Source organism: Cyanistes caeruleus, chromosome 11 (assembly GCF_971803275.1).
Source record: "Cyanistes caeruleus chromosome 11, bCyaCae1.hap1.1, whole genome shotgun sequence".
NCBI lineage: Eukaryota > Metazoa > Chordata > Aves > Passeriformes > Paridae > Cyanistes > Cyanistes caeruleus.
Window position 1 is genome coordinate 12727275 of NC_141711.1, and position 26045 is coordinate 12753319.

General features: G+C 37.0%; 1 protein-coding gene across 7 annotated transcripts in view; it reads left to right on the forward strand.

The window, feature by feature from the left end:
• The window catches only part of ERC2 (ELKS/RAB6-interacting/CAST family member 2), a 406984-nt gene that overhangs the window by 81328 nt on the left and 299611 nt on the right, over positions 1-26045 (forward strand). For all 7 annotated transcript variants that reach the window (XR_015275160.1, XR_015275158.1, XR_015275161.1 and 4 more), the window contains 3 exons: positions 1967-2041; positions 9690-9845; positions 14741-14908. Coding sequence is in view for 2 of the 7 variants with exons in the window: in XM_086846817.1 (XP_086702943.1) it covers positions 1967-2041; positions 9690-9845; positions 14741-14908 (399 nt within the window). In the remaining 5 variants the exon portion in view is untranslated. The remainder of the gene's footprint in view (positions 1-1966; positions 2042-9689; positions 9846-14740; positions 14909-26045) is intronic.

Below are 26045 nucleotides of genomic sequence, written 5' to 3' on the forward strand. Positions count from 1 at the left end.
CATTTTACCACCAGGAATAGAGAAGAAAAGCTTTTAAGTCAGCCAGCATCAGATTGATTCATAAAGCAAACAGGAAAAGCATTATGAGGCAAGGCTTCATGCTATGATAGACATCTCGGAATACGCATCTTTGGCAGTCTATGCATCTTTGGCTAAGGGGGTGGAAACTCTGGTTTGTCTCCCTGGGCAATGTGTGGAATCTTGTTTATATTCCAGCTCAGTTTATATGGCCCTGGGGAGCAAAGTCTGGTCTTAGAATTAGCTGTAATTTTTGCTGATCTGATACTGGTATGACTGGCCAACTATTCTTTTGTGTAACTGTATGACAAATTCATTACATAGTCTTATTTTTTAAAACATTTGTGCAGTGAAAGTACTTATTTCATCTGAGACAAATGGCTGGTGTTGATTGAGAGATTCCTTGCATAGGTGAATTGCAAAGATTTCTTTCTTTTTATTATATGGAGAGTTGCATTTAAATTAAAGAAACAAAATAACCGAGGAAAAAGGTCGAATCAAAGCTACTATTTAATAAACGTGGAAAAAAAAATCATAAATGCCTAAGCATCTGAAAAATGCATGAAAGCAAAATTATAATTCTCTGTTATCTGTAGTTTAAATATATGTACATGTACCTGCAATATATTTAATCTAATAAGAAAATATTCACACTTAGTGTTAGGTGTACTAATGTGTCTCATTCAGTTATTTTAATACATTAGGCCATACATTTTTGTAATCTATTTTATAAATATGTTTATTAGCAGTAGACTTCAGTTTTATAACACAGAGTAAATCACTCCTACTACTTAGTCTTTGAAAACAGTTGTTTCTCACAGTCATGGATAAGCAGTTTATTTGTTGCTACACAGAAGAAGAAACTGATAGTTTGTGACACAAAAAATTATGACTTTTAAACTTGTGGGTTGCAAGGTAGGCAAGACCTAGGTGAATGACCTTGGCTCCTTGGCCTCAAGCATAAATGTCTTTCTCATGGCTAGAAGGTTATTTCAGGAGTACATGTGGAGCACTGCAGTGGAAAGAACTGGGACATAAAGACATCAAGGATGGCACTCCTGTCCTTTAGGGCAGGACTCCAAAGGAGTAGAAATGGGACTTTATCTGTCCTGTTTCAGGCTTTTTTATTAATAAACTTCTCAGATGGTTTATGGGAAGGGAATAAGGATCATCACCAAATACTCAAATTTAAGTGTTTTGTCACACCTTTGCTACATTTTTTCCAAGTAATTATGTGAGTTTTTTGTTGGGATATATCATAGAAAGATACAACTCTGGTTTCATGAGACTGACTGCTGCTGTCTTCCTACTCTTGGGGTTTTTTAAATTGTTGTTTTTATAAAGACCAGTATGTATTGGTACTGTTAACTTTGTCTTAAATAACGCAATCCATTTTTCTTTTGCCTGTGTATTAAGATGCATAAAAAACAGTATGAAAATGTGAAAACTGAAATGGAAATGCTACTGTAGCGTGTGCTGCATCAGCCCACTACATAATTATTATCCTTAAAATGTCAAATTTGAATATAATGTGTTTGAATTTCTTATTTAAGACATTAGAGGAAAAATTAGAGAGAAACTGCAGAAAAGGATTTAACACTTACCAGTCTTTGAATTAGTAACACAATTGAATAAAGTTTGGGTGTTTAAGCAGCAGCAGCAGCAGCACTGTATCTGGACTAAGAAATTCCTGGCTGTGTTGTCACACTTGACGTTAATTATTGATAAGGGGTTTCAGAAATAGCGCATGTGCTGTCAGAGTTGACTGTAACATAAGATAGGGAGTGCAGTGATGGCAGAGGGGTTACAGCCAGGGAAGCACCTGTAGCACTTGGCATTACCTGCTTCTTGTCATCAGACTTTTATTTTGTTGCAATTAGTTCACGTGAGCAGTTAAAATAATGGAAAGATGAGTCGTCAAGCTTATTTCTATCGTGTCCCTCCACAGGAATTGCATAGAAGAACCCAACTTCAGCCTGAGCCAGCAAAGACGAAGGCTCTGCAAACAGTCATTGAAATGAAGGTATGGTCTTTGCATGTTTCCCTGTGTTGTTTTTACAGCTTGAAGCTGTGTACTGGGTATGGCTGGGACAGAGTTAATTTTCCCTGTAGCAGCCTGTGTGGTGCTGTGTTTTGAATGTCAGACTGAAAACAGTGTTGATAACACATTGATGTTTTAGCTGTTGTCCAACAGGGCTTACAAAGAGTCAAAGCTTTCCCAGTTTCACGCCCTGCAAGTGGGGTGGGGGTGGGCAAGGGGCAGGGAGGGAGCAGAGCAGGGACAGCTGACCCAAATTCACCAGAGGGATAATCCATACTGTCGTGTCGTGCTCAGCCTCTGCAAACTGAAGGCAGGACATTCAGAGTCACGGCATTTGTCTTCCCAAATAACTCTTGTGCCTGATGAAGCCCTGCTCTCCTGAAAACAGCCAGGCACCTACCTGCCCATGGGAAGGAAGGCGTGCATGAATTCCATATGTTGCTTTGCTTGCATGCACAGCTTTGCTTTACACATTACACTGGCTTTATTTCAAACAATGGGTTTTCCCACTTTTCTCCTCTGTTCTCTCCCCCGTCCCTCTGAGGAGGAGTGAACAAGCAGCTGTGACACTCAGCTGCCTACCAGCTGTTGATTTATGACTTTTACTCTTTAGTTATCAAATGCTTCCTTTACCATGTCATTTAGTTTTGTTATGTAGCTAGTAATATTTAGTATTTATTTCTCCTGGTCTGTTTTCTAAATAAAATCGATTAAAAGAAAATAAAGTGTAGCATTGCTGAATAATGAGAACAGAATATTGCTTTTTAAAAAGACTGGGGGGTGTGTGTATGTGCATGATTTAGGAGATACAAAGTGCATGGAATAAACTGCCTAATGTAAAATGTTTTCCTCCTCAAACTTTAAAACCATTTCTTTTGTTGGTTGTTTTTAGGCCATAATTTTACAGCCAACCTAAAGAAAATACTAGTTTCATCAGCAGATATGACAAAATGTGATGAAACACGTCTCTTAGTCCTGACTCTAGCTTACTCTTTTTGATATATAGTATTATTAAATTGTTGTGGATTTTCCCTCCACAATAACAAAGAATCAAAATAGTATTTTAAAAAGTAAAAACTGATATTTTTGCATAATTCTATGAGTTTGGAATGTTCATCTTTAAGAGAAATACCACGAGACTTGAGATAATTTGTGAGTTGGCAACGCTGCCTGAAATTCATTAATGATGGTCTTTCATTTCAGTCTTAAAAGGAAGTGCAAATTAAAGGCCTCATTTTGCCTGTGACTTCTGTTGTGAGAAAATGAGTTCAGCATGTCTGAACATTGTGGTAAACACACAGTTAAAACAACAGCAGGACTTTATAAATACAGTATCTGTCTTTTAATAGATAATAATTAGTTTGGATTATGTGAGTAACAAAGAGGGTACATTGATTACAGAACTCCAGTTTTGGATGTGTATTTGCTTTGGACATTAGTTCAGAAGACTTTTTTATGAAATCTATGTTTTTGCAGTAACTCATTACCCTAAGTAAATAGGAAAGTAAGATACTGGCTGAGAAACTTTGTTTTTCTACTAATATTCAGAATTATAAATTCAAAAGTTCTGGGTTACAAAAGCAATGTGTTAGAACAATGTATAACTTTTTATGTGCATTTTATTACAATGCAATTGAAATTAATTTTCAGTTCCTGTACCAAAAGTATTTGAGAAGAACAGGGATGTGGGGTACAGGACGTGATGTCTGTAGTTGCTCCTGACAGTGTCTGTCCCTGAGGACACTGAAGTGTTTTCTGTTTTATTCCCAGGAGAGGTGGGTGTGGTACAATGTTCCACTTTCAAAAGTCAGTTCTTTGTACTGAGGGCTTTTGTTTGTTGGGAGTGAGGCTGCAGTCCTGTTGCTGGAGTACTGATCCAAAGCTGCTTTTTGCCTCTGAGGCACCCAGTTCTTTCTGTCCCTATGAGCACACACCCCTTTAGGGCTGTCTAAATTAATCCTAATACTGAAAAGAAAAAGGGACAAATGTAAGATGTTGAAATCCACATGATTAAACAGCAATTTTCATTACAAGTTCCAGATTTGGAATGTTTTCAAGTAAATTTGTCTTAATCCAGACAGCATTTGTTTTGAAAAAAAATGTGAGACATTTGTTTTGAATGATCAAGCATTGAAGGAATTGTTTCCCTACAATGTTGAGGGTAGAAGGAGGGAGAGGATTAGCTGTGATATGGCAGACTCAGGCCATCCACTCCCCCATACAGAGACTCCAAGCAGTTTACATTTCTCTTCACCACACCCAGCCCTTTCCAGCCCCTCACCACTTTAGCTTTTGTCTGAGTGCCTTCCATGGCTCCCCCAGGCTCTGCTAGGATGCAGCTTTCCCTCCTTCATAAATCCTTCTATTCTCTCTGTGGTTTTCTTCTGCTCCTTGTCACTGCTGAATTCTTTCTATCCTTTTTCCCAGCCTGTACTCCCTTTCATCCAATCAAATATTCCCCTTTCTCTTACCTGTCCTCTCCTTTGTTTATTTATCCTACACATCTTCTGTACTGTGTCCTGTCATCTTCTTAATTTCTCTCTAAAGCTTTGCAAGTAATTGCTTATTCTTACAGCAATTGCATTTTCTGCATAACTGCTGTCTTGTTGACCAGTGTTTATCTCCTGTATATTCATGCAAAATAAAAAAAGGACAAGCAAAAAAAGATGGAAAATTCACATCCTATGCCTTGACTCCTGTTTTTCTTGCCTTATTTATTCCTTTCCAGATATCTATTGTTTTTTTCAGATGCATTGCACAGGCTGTTCTTTCCTAACTTTCTGGTTTTGCTTCATGGATACATTTGCTTCCAGACATCCCGTGTCTTTTGCTCTATATTTTTCTCACTACACTCTTTACTCAATTCTCTTTTCTGAAATTGATCTTATTCTCCAGAAGCCATTTTTCTTGGAAAGTGGAGTCACAAAACTAAGGGAGGACAGGATGCTTCCCTCTCCCACATGATCCTATTATTCCCTCAGACTGGTCTAGTTTTGATGCAGTGGTTGCTATTGACTTTGTGACTTTGGATATATGTGATTAAACTGCATTTTTTCCCCTCAAACCTAAATATTAGTCCATTTAAGTGTAAAATAAAAGTGGTACATAGAAATCCTTTCCTTTAATTGCAATTACACCTCTGCATGGTTCCTTGCATATTTTGCAAATGCCAGATGACTGATATCTTTGAGTGTATTCTGAATATCAGTGATATTCAATATTGATTAACACCTATTAGTATAATAAAAAAGATTAAAAGGAAACACACTTTTCACTTGATTTTATGATAAATACTCCTGAGCATGTGGATTGGGTCGAAACTTGCTCTTCTCTGGTGATGCCCCAGCTGGAGTGCTGCCTTCTGTTCTGGGCTTCACGGGACAGAGAAGCCATTGGGCAGTTGGAGCAGGTGCAGAGGAGAGGAACAGCAATGATCAGAGGGCTGGAGCAGGTGCAGAGGAGAGGAACAGCAATGATCAGAGGGCTGGAGCAGGTGCAGAGGAGAGGAACAGCAATGATCAGAGGGCTGGAGCAGCTCCAGGCTGGCAGTGCTGGGGCTGAACAGAAGAGAAGGCTCCTCAGTGGCCTGGGAGCCTTCTCAGTACTGAAAGGGGGAAGATAAGAAAGATGGGGACAGACCTTTCAGTAGAGCCTGTTGTGACACGACAAAGAACAACAGTTTTAAACTGAAAAAAGATAAATTTAGATTGGACATATGAAGAAAAGTGATTTTATGATGAGTGTGGTGAGGCCCTGTCACAGGTTGCCCAGAGAGGCTGTGGATGTCCCTTCCCTGAGGGTGTTCCCAGCAACGTTAGATGGGGCTTGGAGCAACCTGGGAGAGCGGAAGGTGTCCCTGTCCATGGCAGGGGTTGGATTAGGTGACCTTTAAATGCTGCTTCCAATGCAGCCATTACATGTTGCTATGGCCTAATTCTATCGTCACTAAAACAGTGATATTACTTGGGAGAGAAAATCAGGAATTGCCTACAGGTATGGCCTAGAATTTATCTTAACGATAGGATATTGAAAAATATGTGGAGTGTAGCAACTATAAAGTCTTTATAAATGTAAGCTGTAAAGTAAATGAAAATATTTGTGGTTTACCTTACTTGCAGAAAGAGCCATCTTTATGTGTTGATCCAGCTGTGATATTTCAGGTATGGGTTTGGTTCTAGAGGAGTGTGTATGTGAGTTTGCAGTGCAACATACTCTATTCTTAAGATTGCATGAACTTTAACTTCCCTTATCTTCAAGGATAAACCTGAATATTCTCTGCATTAAAGTGACAAAGTAAAAGTTCATACAATAAGGGTAGTTGTGTATGGTCTGTTGACAGCCTGTGTACGTAAGTGTGTTTAAATTCAAGCTTTATTAAATGTGAAGTTTCAAATATTTCCTTCTGATTGCTTGTTGAATGCCCTATGAGCAAAATTTTGCAGACATAATTTAAATTTATTATGTATCTCAAATGATGAACAGTAGCATTTCCTTACTTTTCCTTTCAGAGTAAGACAGGCTGGAATGCTGTATTATATAGGGTTGGACTTGATGATCCTTGTGGGTCCCTTCCAGCTCAGAATATTCTGTGATTCTGTGGTTATTTACAAATGATTTGCCCTTTTCCTGCCCCTCAGTTTTCAGGAAATGTACTGTAGGACTCTTGTAAAGACTGATATGATTTGTGAAACATCATTGTGGAAACTCACTTGTTAGTCTTTTTCCATTGTGAAATATTATTTTACTAATTTTTTTACATTCCAAAAGAGGAGGGTTTCTCCTAGGTCCAGCCAGCAGAAACCTAAATAGCCCTAACCTCTCACAGAATATCTGCAGCACTATTCTAATAAAGGAGATAAGGAAGAAGTATTGGTTACTGCTGGAAGGAGGGGATAGATTAGGGTGAGTGCCCCGATCTCTATCACAAGTCCTGCTACATGATCTTATGTCTTTTAACAGATTTAGAGGGTCTGACTGAAAAAATCAGAACAAATGCTGTATTGTTTCAGAGCAGAAGATGTTTATTAGTACCATTTAATACTAAGCTGCTTCCTTAATATTATTGCAAAGGAATCTTCGTTGTGATTCAACACAGACCCATGTAGTTTTTTAGAATGTTGCTAATGGGGATAAATCTTAGAGGTTTGAAGGAAATCTGCATCTGTTCCCATTTCAGTTTCTGAAAGCTTGCCAGAGTCTGTGCCCCAACAAGACTGGTTGAAAGTTTTCCAATTGAAATTTTATGTGGGAAAATGCTGATTCAGCTGAATCAGAAGATTTTTATGGGAATGTGTCAAAACTTTTGGCAAATGCAAAGCTACCTAACTTTCTATGTACCCTGTAAATCAGCCCAGCTCCTGTGTGGCAGCACCCACTGGGACCTCTGGGCTCTCTGTGTTATTTTTGACCTACAAAGTTCCTCATTTTGCAGCTGTTGCTCAGGCAGGAAACCTGTAAGACTTTTCCTGGGCAAGCCAGCATGCAATAGGGAACAGTACCTTTGACATTCACAAAATCTGTGAAATTTCTGACTTCTGTTTCAATAAAAAGTTAATGTAAAACTTAGTGACAGTTTTTCATGAGATAGGAGAATACCCATCTCTAATCACAGTATGCAGAGATTGATTAAAAATAAACTTTTCCTCTGAGATTTCAATTTTTTGATGAAGCAGAAGTACAGAAAATGCTTCCACATGTTACTTTAGATATTTCTCATAGAGCTTAAATGTTATTCTGTGATGTATAAAACTTCTAAAGAGTGTAGCAGACTGTGCTAAAAGTTGTTTCTGCCATATTATATTTGCAAACACATAAAACACAAAGGCAGCACAAAAAGGCAGACTCTTATAGACTGAGGTGGGGAGGTTTGATGAAGATTTATTCCCAGATGCCATGTCATAACAGGGCATGTAAGTATTAATATATTTCATTGCAAAATCATTCCAAAGTGTAGTGAAGCTTAGGTTTTGCTTTTATCTTTAAAAATAGGAGGAGAATATTTCTGAAATGAAGTCTAATGGACCAAGCTGAATTGATTATAGTATCTGTGACATCTACAATTATTTTTTGTGTTGTTTTTAAGTCTTGAGAGCTTTTCAATACTTCTGTATCTTTTCTTGCAGTGTTTTGCCTTTTGTGCAATTTCTTTAAATTATAAGATTAAATGAGAATTTTTCAAATTTTTAATTCTATCTCAATATTTTACTTCCCTGTTTTAGAATTGAAATTAATTTTAACATTAATTTTTGCTGGAATGAGAAAATAATAATAAAAAAACTTCTCATAGTTTGAGATTTATTGTTCACTATAAAGATAAAAGCAAAAATGTTAGAGGAGTGACAGTAGGCCGTGTAAATGACGTTGCTTAGTCCTTAGCTTTTGTTCTATATGGATTTATAACAGTGGTCTTCAAAAATAATTTGAGATTCTATTTCAGTACTTCAGTACCAAAAATTCAGATGCTTTTTGGAACTTCATCCAGGCTCTCCCATGTCTTAAATTGCTACACTTGCCTAGCTTTATTATGAAAGAAGTTGTTACAGGAGTTGGAGTTTTTGCTTCTTATTAGGCAATCTAAAAGAAAGCAAGAGGAAAAAAGTTGCAGTTATTCAAGCTTAGCTTGTCCTTGTGAAAAGATCAATTCAATTTGTATTTTTTTCCCAAATTAGCCTTCTAACTGAATAACCTGGTCTTAGTGAATCAGCTTGGTTTGTTTTGTGGTGGGTTTTTATTTAATTTTATTTTTTTATCTCTTTCTTTCATTTAATATTGATCACAATGGAACAAGAACTTCATCCAGTCTTTGATATTTTATGGGAGGTTGATCCTTTAAGTTGTTGAAGAGATTTCCTAATGAGTAATTCTGCAATGTTCTTTCAAACAGAAAATTGTGACAAGTTTGTGTAATCACTTTTGTAATCTTTCTAACTCTCACAAATGGGACTTAGCCAATTTCTAAATGACTGGAAATAACAAAAAAACCTTCACTGTGCTGGCACATGTGGCAGTCATTGGCTGGGATGCAGAAATTTTTAGTGGTTGTGGTTTTGTTTATCTTGGGACTCACAATAAAAAGTGCTAAATCCCCTCTTAGTGATGTGGCTAGATTAGTCAAGGAAAAATATGTGAGCACACAACATTTCTCCCTCTTGAGAGCAGGCAGAGCTCCAGAGCAGCAGGGACCTGAGCCTCAGGCTGAGCCACACAACGAAGTGGCCTTTGCCCTGCAGAGACAGGGACTGCTGTCTCTAGGCTAAACTTGGTGTTTAAGGGCTGGGAAGAATAGCCAGGCCTAGATGGTTTCTAGTGATAACAAGCTTTGTTATCATACATACATGGAAAAATGGGGAATCTGCTATTTTCCCTTCATCCCTGTGTAGGAATTAAATGGAATTTTGACCAGTATGTGTTTTCTACAGTCTGTGCAACAATGGTGAAGGAGGTCTGGTCTGAATTCTGCATTTCTTTAAGCTAAAACCTATAGAATTATTCCTGGTTTATGTGCATTCTCTATTTGTACCATCTATTTTTGCTATCTCATTATTTGGTATTCACTCAAGTACAGATATGCTTCTGTTACTCTTTAATATTGTCTCATATAATTTTCAATACTCCCTTTTTTGTAACTTAGGATACAAAAATAGCTTCACTTGAGCGCAATATAAGAGATCTTGAAGATGAAATACAGATGTTAAAGACAAATGGAGTTCTGAATACAGAGGACCGAGAAGAAGAAATCAAACAAATAGAAGTTTACAAGAGTCACTCAAAGTTCATGAAAAATAAGGTAAGATCTATTTATAAAAGAGATTAAGACTGTTTAAATAATGGAAAGGAAAGTTTTGACATGACCATTTCCTATGCAAGAAGCTGCATGTCTCCTTTTGGTAAATCTCTACTATATAATAATCAGTGGACATGAAGGAGGTAAAGCATTTTGAATAAATGAAAATTATTTGATTTTAGCTTTTGATGTAGTTTTGCAGTAAGGACTTCTGTTTCACAGCTGATACCAAATTGTACTCTGCTCATATTTGTAAGTCTAGCAATTTAATGACTTTGTTCCTTTAATTTCAAATTACTGTACATAGACTATTAGGAGTTGACCACGGGCAGGTAGTAAATATGTAGTGATGTGTCACATTTCCTGGTTTCAAACTCACAAAACATTATTGCTTGTTCATTGTTTGAGGGTTTTTGCTACAGAAGAAATGAAAGTGTTAGTGCCCATATGGAATTAATCTAGATTTATTAAGAAAAAATAATAATCAAAGAACATATTTTTTCTTTTGGAACAAAGGTAGCTCTTAAGCTACTGAAAAATAACTAAGGCTCCTAAGTGGCATTATCATCAGGAAAATTATTTTGCTAACCTAAATATCATTAATTTCAATTCAGTTTTAGTGACTTACAGCAGAATTCCCAATGCATGTCAACAAACCTGTTGATATAAAAATAAGGTACAAAGCCTAGAACTTTAACAATCTCCTGACATTGTTTTGAGGAAAAGCTTCAGTTTATTTCTGTAGCATGGAAAGTAGGTGAATGAGGAGTGTGTTAAATATGCCTTGTTTTGTCACAGCCTTCTGATCTTTGATAAATGCCACATTCTGATGAAGCTTTGGCTGTTTTATTTCTCTGGTCTTTTTCTTCCACTTGAAATTAAGATTTACAGCAGGAGATGACATTTTTTTCACGCATTAAAGAACCTTTCAAGGTGGAAAAGTATTTATGGATCTGTCAACAAACAGATCATGCTGGAACTGATCTGTGGAACCCGAGATCATTGATAAATTCTGATAAACAGGATTGATGGCAAAGAACAGTACAAAACTCTTCTGAGGTGCTTGAAGCTCTTAATACTTTTCATTTATTCTTGAAGTATAACTTGTTTTCAATCTGTTTGTGATTTAAATAAATGGGAAGGTGTTAAATGAAGGCAAATAATGAAAATATAATTTATTTACATGAGTGGTAGAGAATGTCTGGAAGTGTTTATTTTCTTAACTATCTCTTAGTGATATTCACTCCTTCCAAATATATAGGCTTTAATTGTGACTTGCAGTTAAATAAAATTATAAAAATGAGAAAGAAAACTTGCTCAGATTTCTTTTTCTTGCCCACTTGATAAGGCCTCTCCTTGCTCAGTTTTTGAAGGGAGAAAACTTGTAATTACTCACATAATACAGAAATTGTCAAAACAGGTCTTAAAGATTATATGACCAAGAGATCTGCACCTTCAAATATCTTAATTGAGAATATGAATAAAATATATAGGATGATACATATTTTTAATAATAATTTCTGCTTTGGAAGACTTCATCCTTTGGCTCTGAACCACGTAGTTAAATATACACAGATGCATTTTTTTCAGGTGTAACTTTGGCCTTGGCATTAAGTAATCCTTTAAGTATTAGAACTCTCATGCTATCCACTGGAATGGGTATGAAAATCTAGTGGTGGATTAGTACAATTTCACCAAATTACCAGTAAGATGAGTTTTGATAAAGCAGTAATAAGGTGCTCTGTGATTAATGTCTGCATGTAAGAGCTTTCCATACTGAATGAAGCAGGCATGCAAGTTCTAGGAGATACTGTAGGAAAAAAAACAACCCAAAACACTAAAAACCAAAACAGAAAACAGGGAAAGAACTGCAGGTTTTTGGTTTTATTTTGGGTAGGCCTGGAAATTTAACAACCAGTTTAAAACCAGACCTTTACCAACATAATCTGCAGAATCTGATAGACTTGTAGAGTCTACTGTATGGAGGCACATCATTGGCACTGCTACTCCTTTTCCTTCTCTTAAATCCCTCACTTTAAAAAGCAGTTGTCATTTGTTGCATCAGATCAAGTCCTTTGATGCATTAATCAGCATAGATTCATTTAACAGAATTATTTACTTAAAGATTTAGTCCATTAATTTTAATATGCAACATTGGGAGGAAAAGCTCTGATTTTTTTTCCCCTTTGTTTTCTGGTTACTCTGCATAATGTCATGCAAGAATTTGGTGTGTAAAAATAACAGAACAACACCCATAATGGTTTTCTGGAAATGGAAAATTAATGGGTTCTAAAGAACTGAAATTATGGGAGGTGACAGTAAATTGAAAAGGAAGAAAAATGAATTAGGGTTTCAGGAAAGGAGGTGAAGCAAGATCATATTGGGGAATGTTGAAAAAGCTGTGATAGGCAAATTACACACATGAGATATGTCAGATAGTGGGAAGGTCAGAGGACAAACTTGGAGTTTTTTTATGCTCCGGCACTTATAGGACGCTATAGCACTTGAAGGTTGACTTCATCTTAGTCCTTATAAAGTATAAAAATGTTTTTGTTGTATTACATGAGATAATGGGGTTTCATTGAATCATGACAGTTGGTCTTCCACATCACTTGAGATACAGCAAAAATGTTTGCATATCTGCTAGAGGCAGCAATCTATTTCATGTCATGTTTAATTAGTTTTTTCACACACTGAGATACTGCAGAAATTTAAAAAATGAGGATACCCATGCCTAAAATGTCTTCATATTTAAGTTTTATAATTTTTTATTATACCTCTCTATTTTTGTCACAGTTTTTAAAATTTTTAAATGGGAATTTTAGTACTTTTTCACCATGATACTTTATTTTAAAAAGACATTAGCAAATAAATATTATTCAACAATCATTTTGTGTTTGGTTTGTGTTTTAACTCTTATTTTTTTTGTTTTTATTTGCGAGCTGTGACACATTTTCAAACTTCTGACAATTTGTAGATCTTGTCACCAGAACTTTACACTAAACAGATTCTGTCTCTTAAACACAAAGAGCACACCTGCAACGAAAGCAATGCCTTTTAATTTTTTTTTATTATTTCTCTGGTGTGGGTTGTGTCATGGAGAGAAGGGGGAAGAGTTTCTAGAAGAGATGAAGCATCTGTGATGTTTGTGTGTGTCTCATATAAAGCCTATGATGTAACTCAGATTGGCTGCAGACCTACCTAGTTTTGTCTGTGTGTCTCATAGACAGATTTTCTCATTGCTTCATTTCCTATCCGTTTTCTCTTGGTTGCCATACTTGCTTACATGCTCTGGCAAGTGATGGAGGAGGGTGGTTTTGCATTCCAGAGAAAGGTTTCTTTAGCAGCTTTTAGTTGTATTCTTTCCTCATGCCTGTTTTCTGTATGCTTCTTTCCTTATTTTGATAAAGGTGATTTTTTTTATTGCCAGGGTAGATTCTTGAATTCATGCAGGAGCTCATGGGTGACGTTCTGAGTGCCTTAAACAACAATGGAAATGTACTGGGATTTATACAAAGAAATAAGGAATAAATCTATTAAGACATGCATATAGACTGTAGTTGGAAGAATCATTGTTTTTTAATTTAATTTGTAATGGACAATGAATAAGCACTTGCAATGTAAAACAAAATAGAAGTATTTTTATCAGCAGCGAGTATTTCCCGTCCCATACAACACTGAATTTGTGAAATGTTTTAGTATGTGAATCTTTGGAATGTGGTTGAGTAGGATCAACTCATGGATATTTTTTTTTTTCCTGGGGATTTTTGAATCATCTTCCATCTACCACTTCTCGGTTTCTTGTATCCCAAATGTCTGTTGGGACATAGAAAAGAGCTGTTCATATAAAGGAAGTGATTTCTCTGAGTTATGCAGATGCAGTGAGGCATTTTATTTCAAATAGTTCTCATGAGATGATCTGGATTCATCTGGTGGCCAGTGTTATACCACAAGAATTTAGGAGTAGCTATATGCCACCTAATTCACCATCCTTTCACCTATACAAATAGTTCTGTATATAGTCCAGTGCTTTGCTCTGATTCATATATTTTAAATCCACTACAATTTTGTGTTCTGTGGCTATTCTTCCCATTTATCATTGTGGAAAGAGGAGGGTAATCACAATTCCATGACATTTACTGATGAACCTTAAATTCACTTAAATTCAGAAGCTCTGTCTTAGTATTGTATTTCTGCTGTTTCCTCTGGGAGAAGCTTTTATAATCTCTCAGCCCTTTCATTGTGTGGAACTTTTTTATAATGTTTTCCCCAGACTTCTCTTCAGTTAGTCTTCTTGGCTTGGTTTTTCTACTACCTGAGAATTCCATGTGAACTGCCAGGGAGAAAAATAGGAGGTGGGGATGGTAGGCAGCAACGAATTTGCAAGAGGAGTAAGGTTAAAAGTCCACTATTTTGTTTTCCTCTCCTTGCTGAGATGCCTGTTTTTTCTTTGTCAGACTTCTAAAAAATTCCTGATTCTCTCTGGCCAATGATAAGTCATGGGAATCATGCTATTGGAAAGATTGAATTTATACTTTTATGAACACTTTTTTTCCTATGCATTTTTGCTGTCCTGCCAGACTTGCCTCACATGGGATACATGCCTTTGAACTTAAGTGAGGTCCGTGGTGAATTTATAGGCCAAATCATCAGGTATAATCTTTAGGAGTTTCCTTTTAACTTCAGCAACAACAGGGCATTCATTCTTAAGACAGAGCGCATTAAATTGCAAGAAACAAAATTCAAAGTGTGAGTGTAAAAAGTCTGAACCTTAATTCTCTTCCAGAATTCACAGGTGTCTGATTTATTATATCATGGTCATTCACACCTTTCAGATTTCCAGCAGAGCTATGAGTTAGAGACAAAATTAATGACCTAACTTTTTCCCCCCACTGCAGATTGATCAACTGAAACAAGAACTCTCAAAGAAAGAATCAGAACTTCTTGCCTTACAAACTAAGCTTGAAACCCTCAGCAATCAGAATTCAGATTGCAAGCAACACATTGAAGTGCTTAAAGAGTCCCTTACTGCCAAAGAACAGAGAGCTGCCATACTTCAGACAGAGGTATTGTATCTCCTAATCGTGAAATGCAATAGAAATACTGAGTTCATGGCCAGTATCAAGGTTTTGATGTGTTTGATTCAAGTCTGTGTGGCAGGAAAGTTGTTAAAGAATAATAAATAATTTAAAGCAATTTAAATGCCAATGTATTTGATGTATATATAATTTTGGTAGTACACCAGCTCTCATTCTAGAACTTTTTTAGAAGTGCTACTGATTGCCTTTTAAGGAAATGTTTGTGCCTAATTCTCATAGGCTTCAATGGGGGGAAGTCGACCTTAATGACTTGAATGTTGTGATATCATGACCTGTTTCCTCATCTGTTTGGTGACTGAGCTGCTCTTTTGGTTGCTCTGGTTGGTGTTTCTTCTGTGTATTTCTGTTCTGAAGGGTGAAGCTACTGATTTAGTTTTAAGGGATCTGCTAAAAAGTGCACATTATTAATCTCTGGTTATTTCTTTTAAGTGCAGTCAATGTGTACTTTAAAATATGAATAATTTCATTCTTTAAAACAGAGCAGTGTACTAATTATTTATTCATCTACAAAATCAGACCATAAAAATATGAGTAATGGAATACCCATTTGAGATGGTTGTCACATTTAAGGGAATGTGTAAGTCCAGTGTTTAAAATGTCCATTAACTATTTTCCTGGTGTTATGAAAAACTTCATAGGCTTGGAGCACACAATACTGATTAGATTGAGTGCTATTAAAGCATCTTGATTTTATTTGTAATGTGTTTGCTTCTTTCAGGAAACAAATACCTGTGGCATTTAGTTGTACAGTGTAAATAGTTTCTATTCAGAGAAGTATATTATTTAAGGTATACAGGGATCTTATAGAATGTTTCAAATGTTTGGCTAGTAAAACTCTAGGAAAAAAAAAATTACTTAAACTCATCCTTCTTGTAGAAGCAGGAAATAAATATTTCTAAGATTCTGGTCATCCCTTTTTGCTGTATGTCTTGTGCTCTGCATGCTAAGAAGATACAGATGAAATCTGGAATTTCTAGCTTGTGTTTAATGGGCCAACCAGCATATGTGTATAATACAAAATAATCATAACAGAACAAGGATAAAAACTCCAGCAATTTCCGTGACCTCAGTTTAGCATTTGAGTAGGAAAGATTGTGTATGTTAAATCCTGGGCTGTGCAAACCTGTCACACTGCTGAGGATGGTGATGAATTCCACTGGTTCTCCACCGATTTGACTTCCTAATCCCTTATCAGGGTTTGTATTCAGTGTGTTGCAATCTTCCTGCTGGCTGATGGGCCAAAGATGTTACAAAGAACTGAATCACAGTGTTCTTGATGAAGGGCTGCTGGGATTGTGCAGTCCTGGTGGAGAAACAATTGTCTTTTGCCAGGTATCTAATTCCTCTTCTCAGTTTCTGCACATGGCTGTTGAGCTTGAACCTTTTATATGATCAGGCCTAGACTGTGCTGTGGTAGCAATCCAGCAGTGCTTCTAGACACAGCAGGTCTGGTTTTCTGTGAATTGGGAAAAGATTTTGGTTGCTTAGAGCAGCTGTATCATCCATCTCCAGGCCTCAGGTCTTATCTAAAGGGAGGGCAATGGCTTCCAGCAGCAGATGGGAAAGCAGCTGCAGGGGGATGCAGGGCAAATGGCAGCCCTCCAGCAGGTGGAAGTCATTAGGGAAGGAATTCTGTACTGTACAAGCTATTGTTGTTGGTCATTCCCAGATGAGGAAAGCTAATAACATTTGGGCCTGCATTAAGCCACACTCCTTTCTTCCTCCGTGTCTACATTGTCTCTTTTTAGAATAGTTTTTGTACAATTTTGTGTCCTAAAACATGTTTATAACTTGCCTTGAAGTGCTTCTTTCTGGAGGTGAAAGTAACCATCAAAAGGCACTTCTAATCCTGTGCTGAGTAAGGTATTCAAAGTTGCAGTGTCAACTTCCTGCCTAAATAGGATTACTTTGTAATCACCTTGTTGTAATTAAATTAGCATAGTAAATCCTGTAATAAAAGAAACCCTCCACAGGCTCTCAGTTATTTCATAAAGAAGCCTTTTATTATTATTTAGCTTAATGATACTCTGCAGGTTATCCTCAGGTTTTGCTGAAGCAGCTGTGTATGATGGAATGGGATGTGGTTCACAGAATCATGTAAAGGTTCAGGGTGGAAGGGAGCTCTGGAGCTCATCTGGTCCAACATCCCTCCTCGAGCAGGGCCACCTAGAGCCAGCTGTCCAGGACCATATCCAGATATCTCTTGAATATCTCAAGGCATTAACACCTCTTTGGCTGGTGGACTCTACAACCTCTTTGGGCCACATGGGTCAGCGTGAGTGCTTCCAATGTTCAGAGGGAACCCCCTGGGTTTCACTTTGTGCCCATTGCATCTTGTCCTCTCACTGGGCACCGCTGAAGAGTCTGGTTCCACCTTTACAGCCTTCCTTCAGACACTTATACGCAGTGATAAGACGCCCTATTCACTTCTCTAGGCTAAACAGTTCAGCTCTCTCAGGCGTTTGTCATATGAGAGATGTTTCAATGCTTTAATAAAGCCCTTAATTAATCCTTTAGTTTCTTTATGGCCTTTCCCTGGGCTGTCTCCAGTATGCCCCGAACTGGACATGGTATCTGAGGTGTGGCCTGAGCATTGATGATAGAGGAGAGGGATCACCTCCATAAACCTTGTGGCAGTACCCTTCCTAGTGAGCCCAGGGTGCTGTTAGTGTGACCCTGCAGGGCCACATTGCTGGTGTTCACCATCGTGACCACCAGGACCCCGAGGTCCTTTTCTGCAAAGCTGCTTTCCAGCTGAGTGGACTCCAGCACATGCAGGTGCTTGGTGTTGTTCCTTTCCTGGTTCAGGACTTTACATTTCCTTTCCCTGAACTCCATGAGGTTCATGTCAGCACATTTCTCCACTTTGTCAAGGTCCCTCTGATCAGCAGCAAGACACTCTGGTGTCTCAGCTGCCCTTTTCATGTTTTTCCCACAGCACACTTGCTAAGGCTGCACCCTACCCCATCATCCAGGTCATTAATGATGCCATGGAACAGGACTGGATGCATTATTAACCCCTGGGATGCAATACTGGCTCTGCTGGAGTGTCCTGATTCCACTTGATAGCCAGCCCTCCACCTACCTACACGGTTCTCACAAGCCAGGTCTGATAGGGCATGAGGCTTTGAAGTAATATGTTAATATTAGTGACAGTTTTTCTGTAGTTCATGTATCCCTGGAAGTTCATTTGTTTCCCTCCATTTGTTGCCAAATTCTACCAGTGTTTGTTATTCAGTATAATGGATTTTTTGGGGTTATAATTTCATGTTTGGAATTTTCATGATGTCTTAGCACAATTAGCTCAGAAAAGATTACTGCTTTAAAAGTGTAGTTTAAGTTTGAGCTCTAGCTTACACAGCTGGTTTCAACAGTAAGAAATGAAGTGTAAGCAGAGTTATTATGATCTTCATCCTGAGGAAAACTGACTACTATTGAGGCATGACTAGCAGATTTAGTTGGCTTACATGTGTTATACCAAATCTTCAGAAATAAGAGGGCACTTGAATTTTTTTGATGAACTTTTGATCAGGTTTCAGGTGCAATGGCACTTTGTGACATAATGTGAGAAAGTTTAAACCATTGGTAAACAAGCCTAGAATCTAAACACAGTGTTCTTTTGGCACTGTGTATCTGTTGTCCCAGTGATGTCAGTGTTTTGTTTTGATTTAAATATGTTTAGTTGACTTAAAAAGCTATCACTTGAAGTTTTTATTGACAGCTGAAACAAAAAGAAATAAACCCTGTACAGCAGTAACTATCACGGTGGCCAGAGTTGGGAGGTCTGAAAATGGTTTACTGCCAGTAGGAAAATGTTTGGAAGCAGTGCTTAGAAGGTTCACCACCTCTGCTGCGTGCATTTCATTTTGTTCCATTTTTAAGGTTATATATGATAATAGTGCCAAACTATGCAAACTTTTCCTACCCTAATGTATATACCCTTTATTTTGATTATCTCTTTATTAATGATGTGAAAACCCTGAGGTCAGATAAAAATGAGCCAATGTAAGGCTAGTCCAGCTATAGAAAACTGAAAATGTCACTGTGCTCCACAGAGAATTGTTAAAAGGGAGAATACAACACTTGATGAGGTTTTCCCTGCTGTGTGAAAAAGCTGTTAAAAGATATTAATTTTTAAATGAAGCCTTGTAGTGTTACTGCAGAAGGAAAGAAGTTAGAGTGAATGATCCTTTTCAATTATTTAAACATATTAAACACTGCCATTTGTATACTTTAAAAAGTGGCAGACAGTACAGTTTGATTCTTTTTTGTGCATATTTGCAGTGACTGGTGCTCAACTACTGCACTTAGCATCAGGAAAAAAGCTTATTATATATTGATGCAAATAAATTCAACTCAGCTGGGTAGCTCAGTGGAGAAAAACATTTGTTTCATAAGCATTTCTGACACAAACATACTTTAGCACTTAGTGTATCATTGCTTTAGATAACACACCTGCAAACTGGCAGGTGTGCTGTTTGAAGGTTAATGAACTGTGAAATAAGTAAAATGTCTACAAAGAAGTTTTGTAAATAGTGAGCATAGTCCTGTTAATGGAAAGAATGGATTAGAAAAATAGGTAAAGTCTGTACTGTAAATGATGTGTTCAGCATACACATATTAATAAAGAAATCCTAATAAAAATGAAGAGGAAGGGTGATTATAGCAGTTATTTATTGCAATCTGCTCTTTTGTTTAAAGAAATCTGTTTATAGAGAAGGGTTGTGAAATGATTGACTTCTTGGCAGTTCTTAGTTTGCATAAAGAGCAAATAAAAGCAGACAGCACAAAATACTTGGAACAAGACAAAAAAAAAGCTTTATTTTTCTTTCTATTACAATGTTGATATTTGATATTTCTTGAAATGCAAATCTGCTTTCAATTTTACAGCAATAATGGTATAACTACGGTTATTTCACTCTCACATTTTTATTTTTCTAAGTTAGAGTTTTACTTTGAAATTGTGTTTTTCTATTGTTTTGTGATTTTTCTTGTTTCAAATCAGGCTGGGCCAGATCTTTCAGTGTGGTCTCTTTGCTGTGCTGCCAGGGCATTGTTCTGGTAGATGTGCTGTGCGTGCGAAGGGAGGATCACCCACGGCACAGAGCACCGATCTGGACACCCGGCTACCACTTGCTCTCTGTCCCTCTGCAGATGTCCACTGCCTTCTTGACAAAGGCTTCCATATTTCAAGCAGAAGCTTTGTCTCAGGTGGAATGTGCCAGACATTTCAGTTTCTGTGCAGCACTCATGTTTTGTAGGCCCTATGACTGTTCAGAACAGGAGAGGGGAGCGTGGTGGCAGAGCAGTAAATTCAGAGTTAAGCTGAAAGAACATCTATGCTATATCTGAACAGAAGTAAACTGTGGAGCAAAGGTGGGAGGGTTTTAATTTGTTGTTTATTCTCTTGGTGTCTATCCACCTATTGGATTCCAATTTCAAGACTGTTCAGAGGCACATCAAATGGCCTGGTCTGATTTCTGTGCTTTGAGCAGCAGGTTGCACCTGTGACCTCCTGAGACCCATTCCAGTGACTTTGTGGTATTACAAATGAAGCTCTCTCAAATACCTGATAGGTATTACACACACAGCCCCATCCCCCTCGACTGAATTTATTCTTAATTATTGCTTTGAATATTCTTTCTTATGGAGACACCATTATTTTCATTTCAAAGAAATTGAAACAGATTTTCCCGTGAGCAAGGTGACTGAAAGACTACAGAGTTCCATTTTCAGGGTCTGTAGAAAGTAGTTCCCAGAGGCAGGAAAACGGTGTTAAAAATGGGAAGGTAGAAAGAATGGGCTCTATATTCAGTGTGTAAAGACCTTTTGCAAGTTATTTGGGACAAATAGTTTGATGATTGTTAGATTTACCTTGCTGTCAAAACACTTCTCATTTTCATCTATTTTAGTGAATTAAAAACTAGTGTAGTTCCCTCCTGCCCACCACCCCAGTTCTTAGTTCTATAGAAAATTACCTTGTTGCCATTGAAAACAATATTCAGTTGGACAGCTTTAATGGGCTTTTCTAACCGAGCAAAATTTACTCAGATAAGATAAGTCACTAGTGGATGGAAATGATTAGAAAAATATTAATATTGTTAGCTACTAATTTAAATGATTCGCTCTAACTGGAGATGTTTGAAGAGGAACTTGGATAGGATTACTTCAGAAATAATATATATACCCTAAATAGTGTTTAAATTGTGGTTGATCTAAAGGTGCCTAGTTATGATCCTGGTGTACTGGCACCATATACAAGAAATGGAAAAAAAATACACTTCAAAACAGCATTGAAATTTCACCAGGTAGATGCAAACCCAAGGGGAATGCAGAAATGCTGTAATTAGCAGAATAAGCAGTAGATGTAACAATAACCAGTCTGAAACAGTTAATGATGTTTTACACATATTGCTAGAGTGATGAAGTGCGTGGAGAAGTTATTGAAGTATTTTTGCAGGTTTTTGGGTTTTCTTAAGAGACAGCTGGGGAGAAAAGGCTAGAGCCACTTGGACTTTTTAAATTCATGATTTCCTTTTTCAGGACGTCCTCTTTCTAACACAGCTAACAGTCCTTAACTCACAATTGCTCAGATGGTAGGAGGTGCAAAGATAGATTCTCAGCGTTCCTCTGTCTCTGCTGAGGAAAACAAAACATGCTTACAACAGAAGCAGAGTTTAAATAGTGTGGTCCATCTGGAATGAAAAAGCTTCTGCAGCTGTGGTCATCCAGAAATCTTTGAGATGCTTATACTGACAGTAGACCCCATATGGCTTTTTGATTATTTTCTTGGTAGGATTCTGAATAATATTTTCCTTTATGGCTATGTGATGTGGATTGTTTGTTTTCTTCCTTTTCCCCTTGTTTAACTTTTATAAAGAAAAAAATTTCTAGTTCTTGATATCACAGTGGACAATGAAAGTATAAGGATCTGAGCTTCTAAAAGATCAGTGATTTCAGAGGTAATCTGCTAATATTTAGAGAAATGTTCAAATATGATCAGCTTGGGCAAACAGAACTTATACACTTCATGTCCCAAGTGATAACATGATATAATTACATAGTATTTTACATTTCTCTAATTCTTTCCACACTTAAGTAATACAGTCTGTGAAATTTTTTTGAAGATTTGTCATTGTTATAGGTAAAAAGTATTTACAAATTATCCCCTGCAAAAGAAACAGCAGCTGCATTTTCTCTGGAATAGTTTAATTCTATTGCTACTTCATATGTTTTCAGCTAGCTGATATGATAAACTTAATGGAATTCCAGTTTTGAGGCTTCCATTTTTGTTTTCTTTCCATTTAAGTCTAAGCTGCTTTTTGATTTCATGAACTGGATGGAATAGAAACCCAGACAGAAATGCTCTAGTTAGTTTAGACAAGCAAAGGATAACACAAGTGTGGCAAAGGCTGTCTTTCTGAAGTAGATTTGGTGTTTCTCAGCTCTACCCTGGTAAGTCATGGCAGTTAAGTTGTGTAGCCTTAAGGCTTTAGGAAATAAAGTCCTTGAGGGCTGTTGGCTGGCACAGACATGTGGGAACAATCATCTTGGTTTCAAGTTGTTGCAGGGAGGAATTGCAGTTGTGCACACAGAGCCATGAAAACAGTGGCCTGACACTTAAAAAAGGAACTGGGCTAAACAACTGCTGTGCGTGATAGCACCTAGTTAAAAAGAATGTCCTTGGAGCAAAAATATTAAAGGTATGTAGTTATTGAGATGGCTCTGAATTGAATTCAATTAAAACACAAAATGCTCTCAAATGCAGGGTGCTAATTAACATAGGTTTGACTTGGAAAAGTGCTTGTAAAAAAGATATGAAATCATCCCCCTACTTTGAAAAGTGTTCTTTTTATATCTTAAATAATGGAAGTGTTTAATGGTGTTAGTAAACTTTTCAGTTAGATGACTGTGCCATAGTTCTCCATTTGTTTGATTCTTTGATCCTTTCCTGGGATTTTTTAAAAATATGGCATTATAACTTAGCTCTTCAAACAAATCCTTCGCTTTTGCCTTTCCTACAGGAACACACACTTTCTCCTTGCTAACATTAAATGATTTCTATGCCATAAAATTTGTAATGCAGTAAACTCTTTGCTACAGATCTGTCTCTGTTTTTGAAGTTCTTGTTCCCAATAACTGGGAATGTTTCTAGTTTTATAGAAGAAACTGTGTAAGCTGGAAAAAAATGAGAGCTTACAGAAGTGGAAAAAAATTGGTTTAAGAATACAAACAAATATTTCTGATACATTTGAAGAAATAAGTTACAAAAGAAGGAAACAAGAAGACATTTTTGTCAAGCATTAAGAATAAATCTAGAGAAGAAAGTGAGGCATTCTACAAAATCAGCTGGAAATGAGTGAAAAAAGAGCATGAAATTGTGGAGGGGGGTTGTAGAAGATGCTGTTACATAAGAGCACTGGGACAGGAAAATCTGCACTCATATATAGAGCTCCTTAAACAATGTCTGAATCAGGGAAGTTCTGCTACAATTTGTGTTAGAAATGTATATAAGTATTGTAGAACCAAGACCTAACAAGATCAAATCAGGGATTTGCAAATCAAGTATTTAGAGTTTTGAAAATGTTGGTATGTGTCAAGTTGGATTGAGAAGTAGATTAGAAGAGGGAATAAACGGAGAAGGATGCTTTGGTTTCTGTTACTGCAGTGTTCATCTGGCTGCCTGTTTTAGCATCAGAGATCAGACTGTGTTTGAGAGACCAGACTGTATTTGTAGAGGCAAATCTTAATTCTGATATTTTGTAATGTGTGGTATTGGTTCTTCCTCTCCCTCATTGAGTTATAATTTTCCATTAAAAAAGTTGATTTTGGAGATTTTCATAAAGGGCTCGTGAACCACTATTGCCTTTACTGGATTCTCTTTTTCTTCTGTCTTTCAGTGGAAGTAAGTTTGGTACAAGCAAGGTGCATGTCAGATACTGCTACCAGGGCTGGCTGGAAATAGGCTGGAGCAATCTGCAAGTACTGCTTTTATGAGGACTCATTTAGTTCTTATGTCCTTTTGCTTTTGTTTTTCAAATTCTTCCTCAGGTCAAACAAGCATAACAGCTGTTTCTTATCTATAAAGACTTCCTTCTTCCAGCTGCCCTGTGCTGTGAGATCAGGCACAAGATCTGTCCAGGATGGGAAAGACTGAGGAGTGTGTAAATAAAAACAGTTCAGGCTCACATTCACTGCATGCTTATTTTCCCCTTTCAACTCTTTAAAGAAGTTCCAAGAAAATACTTAAAATACTTTCCATTAGTTAATTAGTTTTACACTGTATCACATACTCATTGTTCTGAACATTGTGGGAGCAACACTAATTTGCATTCTGGAAAAGATTATAGTATTTATAAATACTGTAGAGTCTTCCTATAATTCCTAATTGAAATTAAAATCAGTATCTATTTCTATATATACCTAATCTTTTGCATAGTATATTGCAATACATGCATAATATTTTCCTGTTTTCCAAATATAGGTACTATTTGTGGTTGAAGTTAAATTGCTACATTTTTGTGGCAAGACCAGAGAAAGTGACTTTCTGTTCCAAAATATTTAGTGTTTTTCTGTATTAAGTTTGGTGGAACATTGTCATTGAAATACTCTGCATGGAGGACTCAAATGTTACCTTAAAACTTAGGAGAAATAATAAAATAAGAAAATTGTCAATAAATAGCAATAGGAATTGCTAAGTTTCTTTTTTCTTTTCTCTCCACAAGAAGTGTTCAGGATGTCTGTGCCCTATCCAGGGTAGCAGAAGCGATTCTTTGGTCAGGGGCTTGCATGGACGAAGGATTACTGCTGGAAAGGGTCGTACTGGAGACTCATCTTTCAGCTTTAAATTTAGATAAATACCAAAATCATGTAAAAAATAAGCAGAGGAAAGGCAAGGCAAGAAGCTTGGCAAGGCAGGAAACTGTAGAGGAAAGTGTGCTCAGGTATATTTGAGCTCCAGGTTGCACTTCACTGATCTTTTGCATGTTTTAACTCTAAAATGTAACATAGTGCACAGTTGTAAATGGAGTATTTCTTACACTGAATTTCAAACAGAACATGTATTTTTGTGTCATGGTTCCACATTCTTTTCTATCATTGAATATCTATAGCTAAATTTCTGTGTTTTATGTCAGGAGTGATAAAGTTCCTGAGATGAGAATGTGTGGGCATAAAAGATGGAAATCTTAATTTTCCCCAGTACCTAGTCAGTTCCATATTATTGGAATACAATAAAGTAATCTTTTCTTTTACTATTAATTAAATTTTTTAGTCAAGTGTAAATTTCATTTCACTCTTTCACATTTCACAGCCAAAAGAATTCCATTTTCTTCGTTAATAGGCACAGGTAATTACTAAGATATTTCATTGTGGAGCTGTTTAATCTTTCTGCATGTGTGATATAAGAGAAAATTGGTTTCCACTTACTAAATAATATATTTAGTTTTGTTTTAGGCCAGTTTTATCTTTCCTTGACTCAGGTGCTGGTTGACCTTTCAGTAGAAGCACTGGTTTGGTTCCTTGTTTATTTTAAAATGTTGCTGGAAGTTGGGGGGAAGGGGAGGAGGGGAAGAGAAGTTTCCTTTATTTTATCCCATTTTAGGATTTTATGCATGATTTCATAACGTTGGGGTAAATACAATAGTGCATATTTAATACAAATTGTAGATTCATGTTTGCAACAGACTGGAAACAATTGACAGTGCTTTTCTTAAGCATAATCAAAAACATAATGAAGTTTATTCTGCCAAGTGTCAGGCCACAAATAAAGACAGGCACATGTGTGGTCAACCTGCCCTCCATTTCTAGAAAACTGCCATTGGACCAAATAAACTCATTTTAAATCAGGCAGGAAATCTTTGCCAGACTTGACCTAGACTCATGTGCGTTGGTGACTCATGGTTCTGCCCAGCCCTGCAGCTGAGTTGGCTTCTGAGCCAAACAAAAGTCCAGCTCTCTCTGCTCTGAGGTGCCAGTGGCCTCTGTTACCTTTTTCTCTTCCAGGGGGATTCTGTGTTCCAGCAGTCTGGCAGCAGGCTCCACTCTGTGTCACCTTCTGTCATAAATTTTGAAGCATGCTGTGACATACTTAGTGAGAGGATAA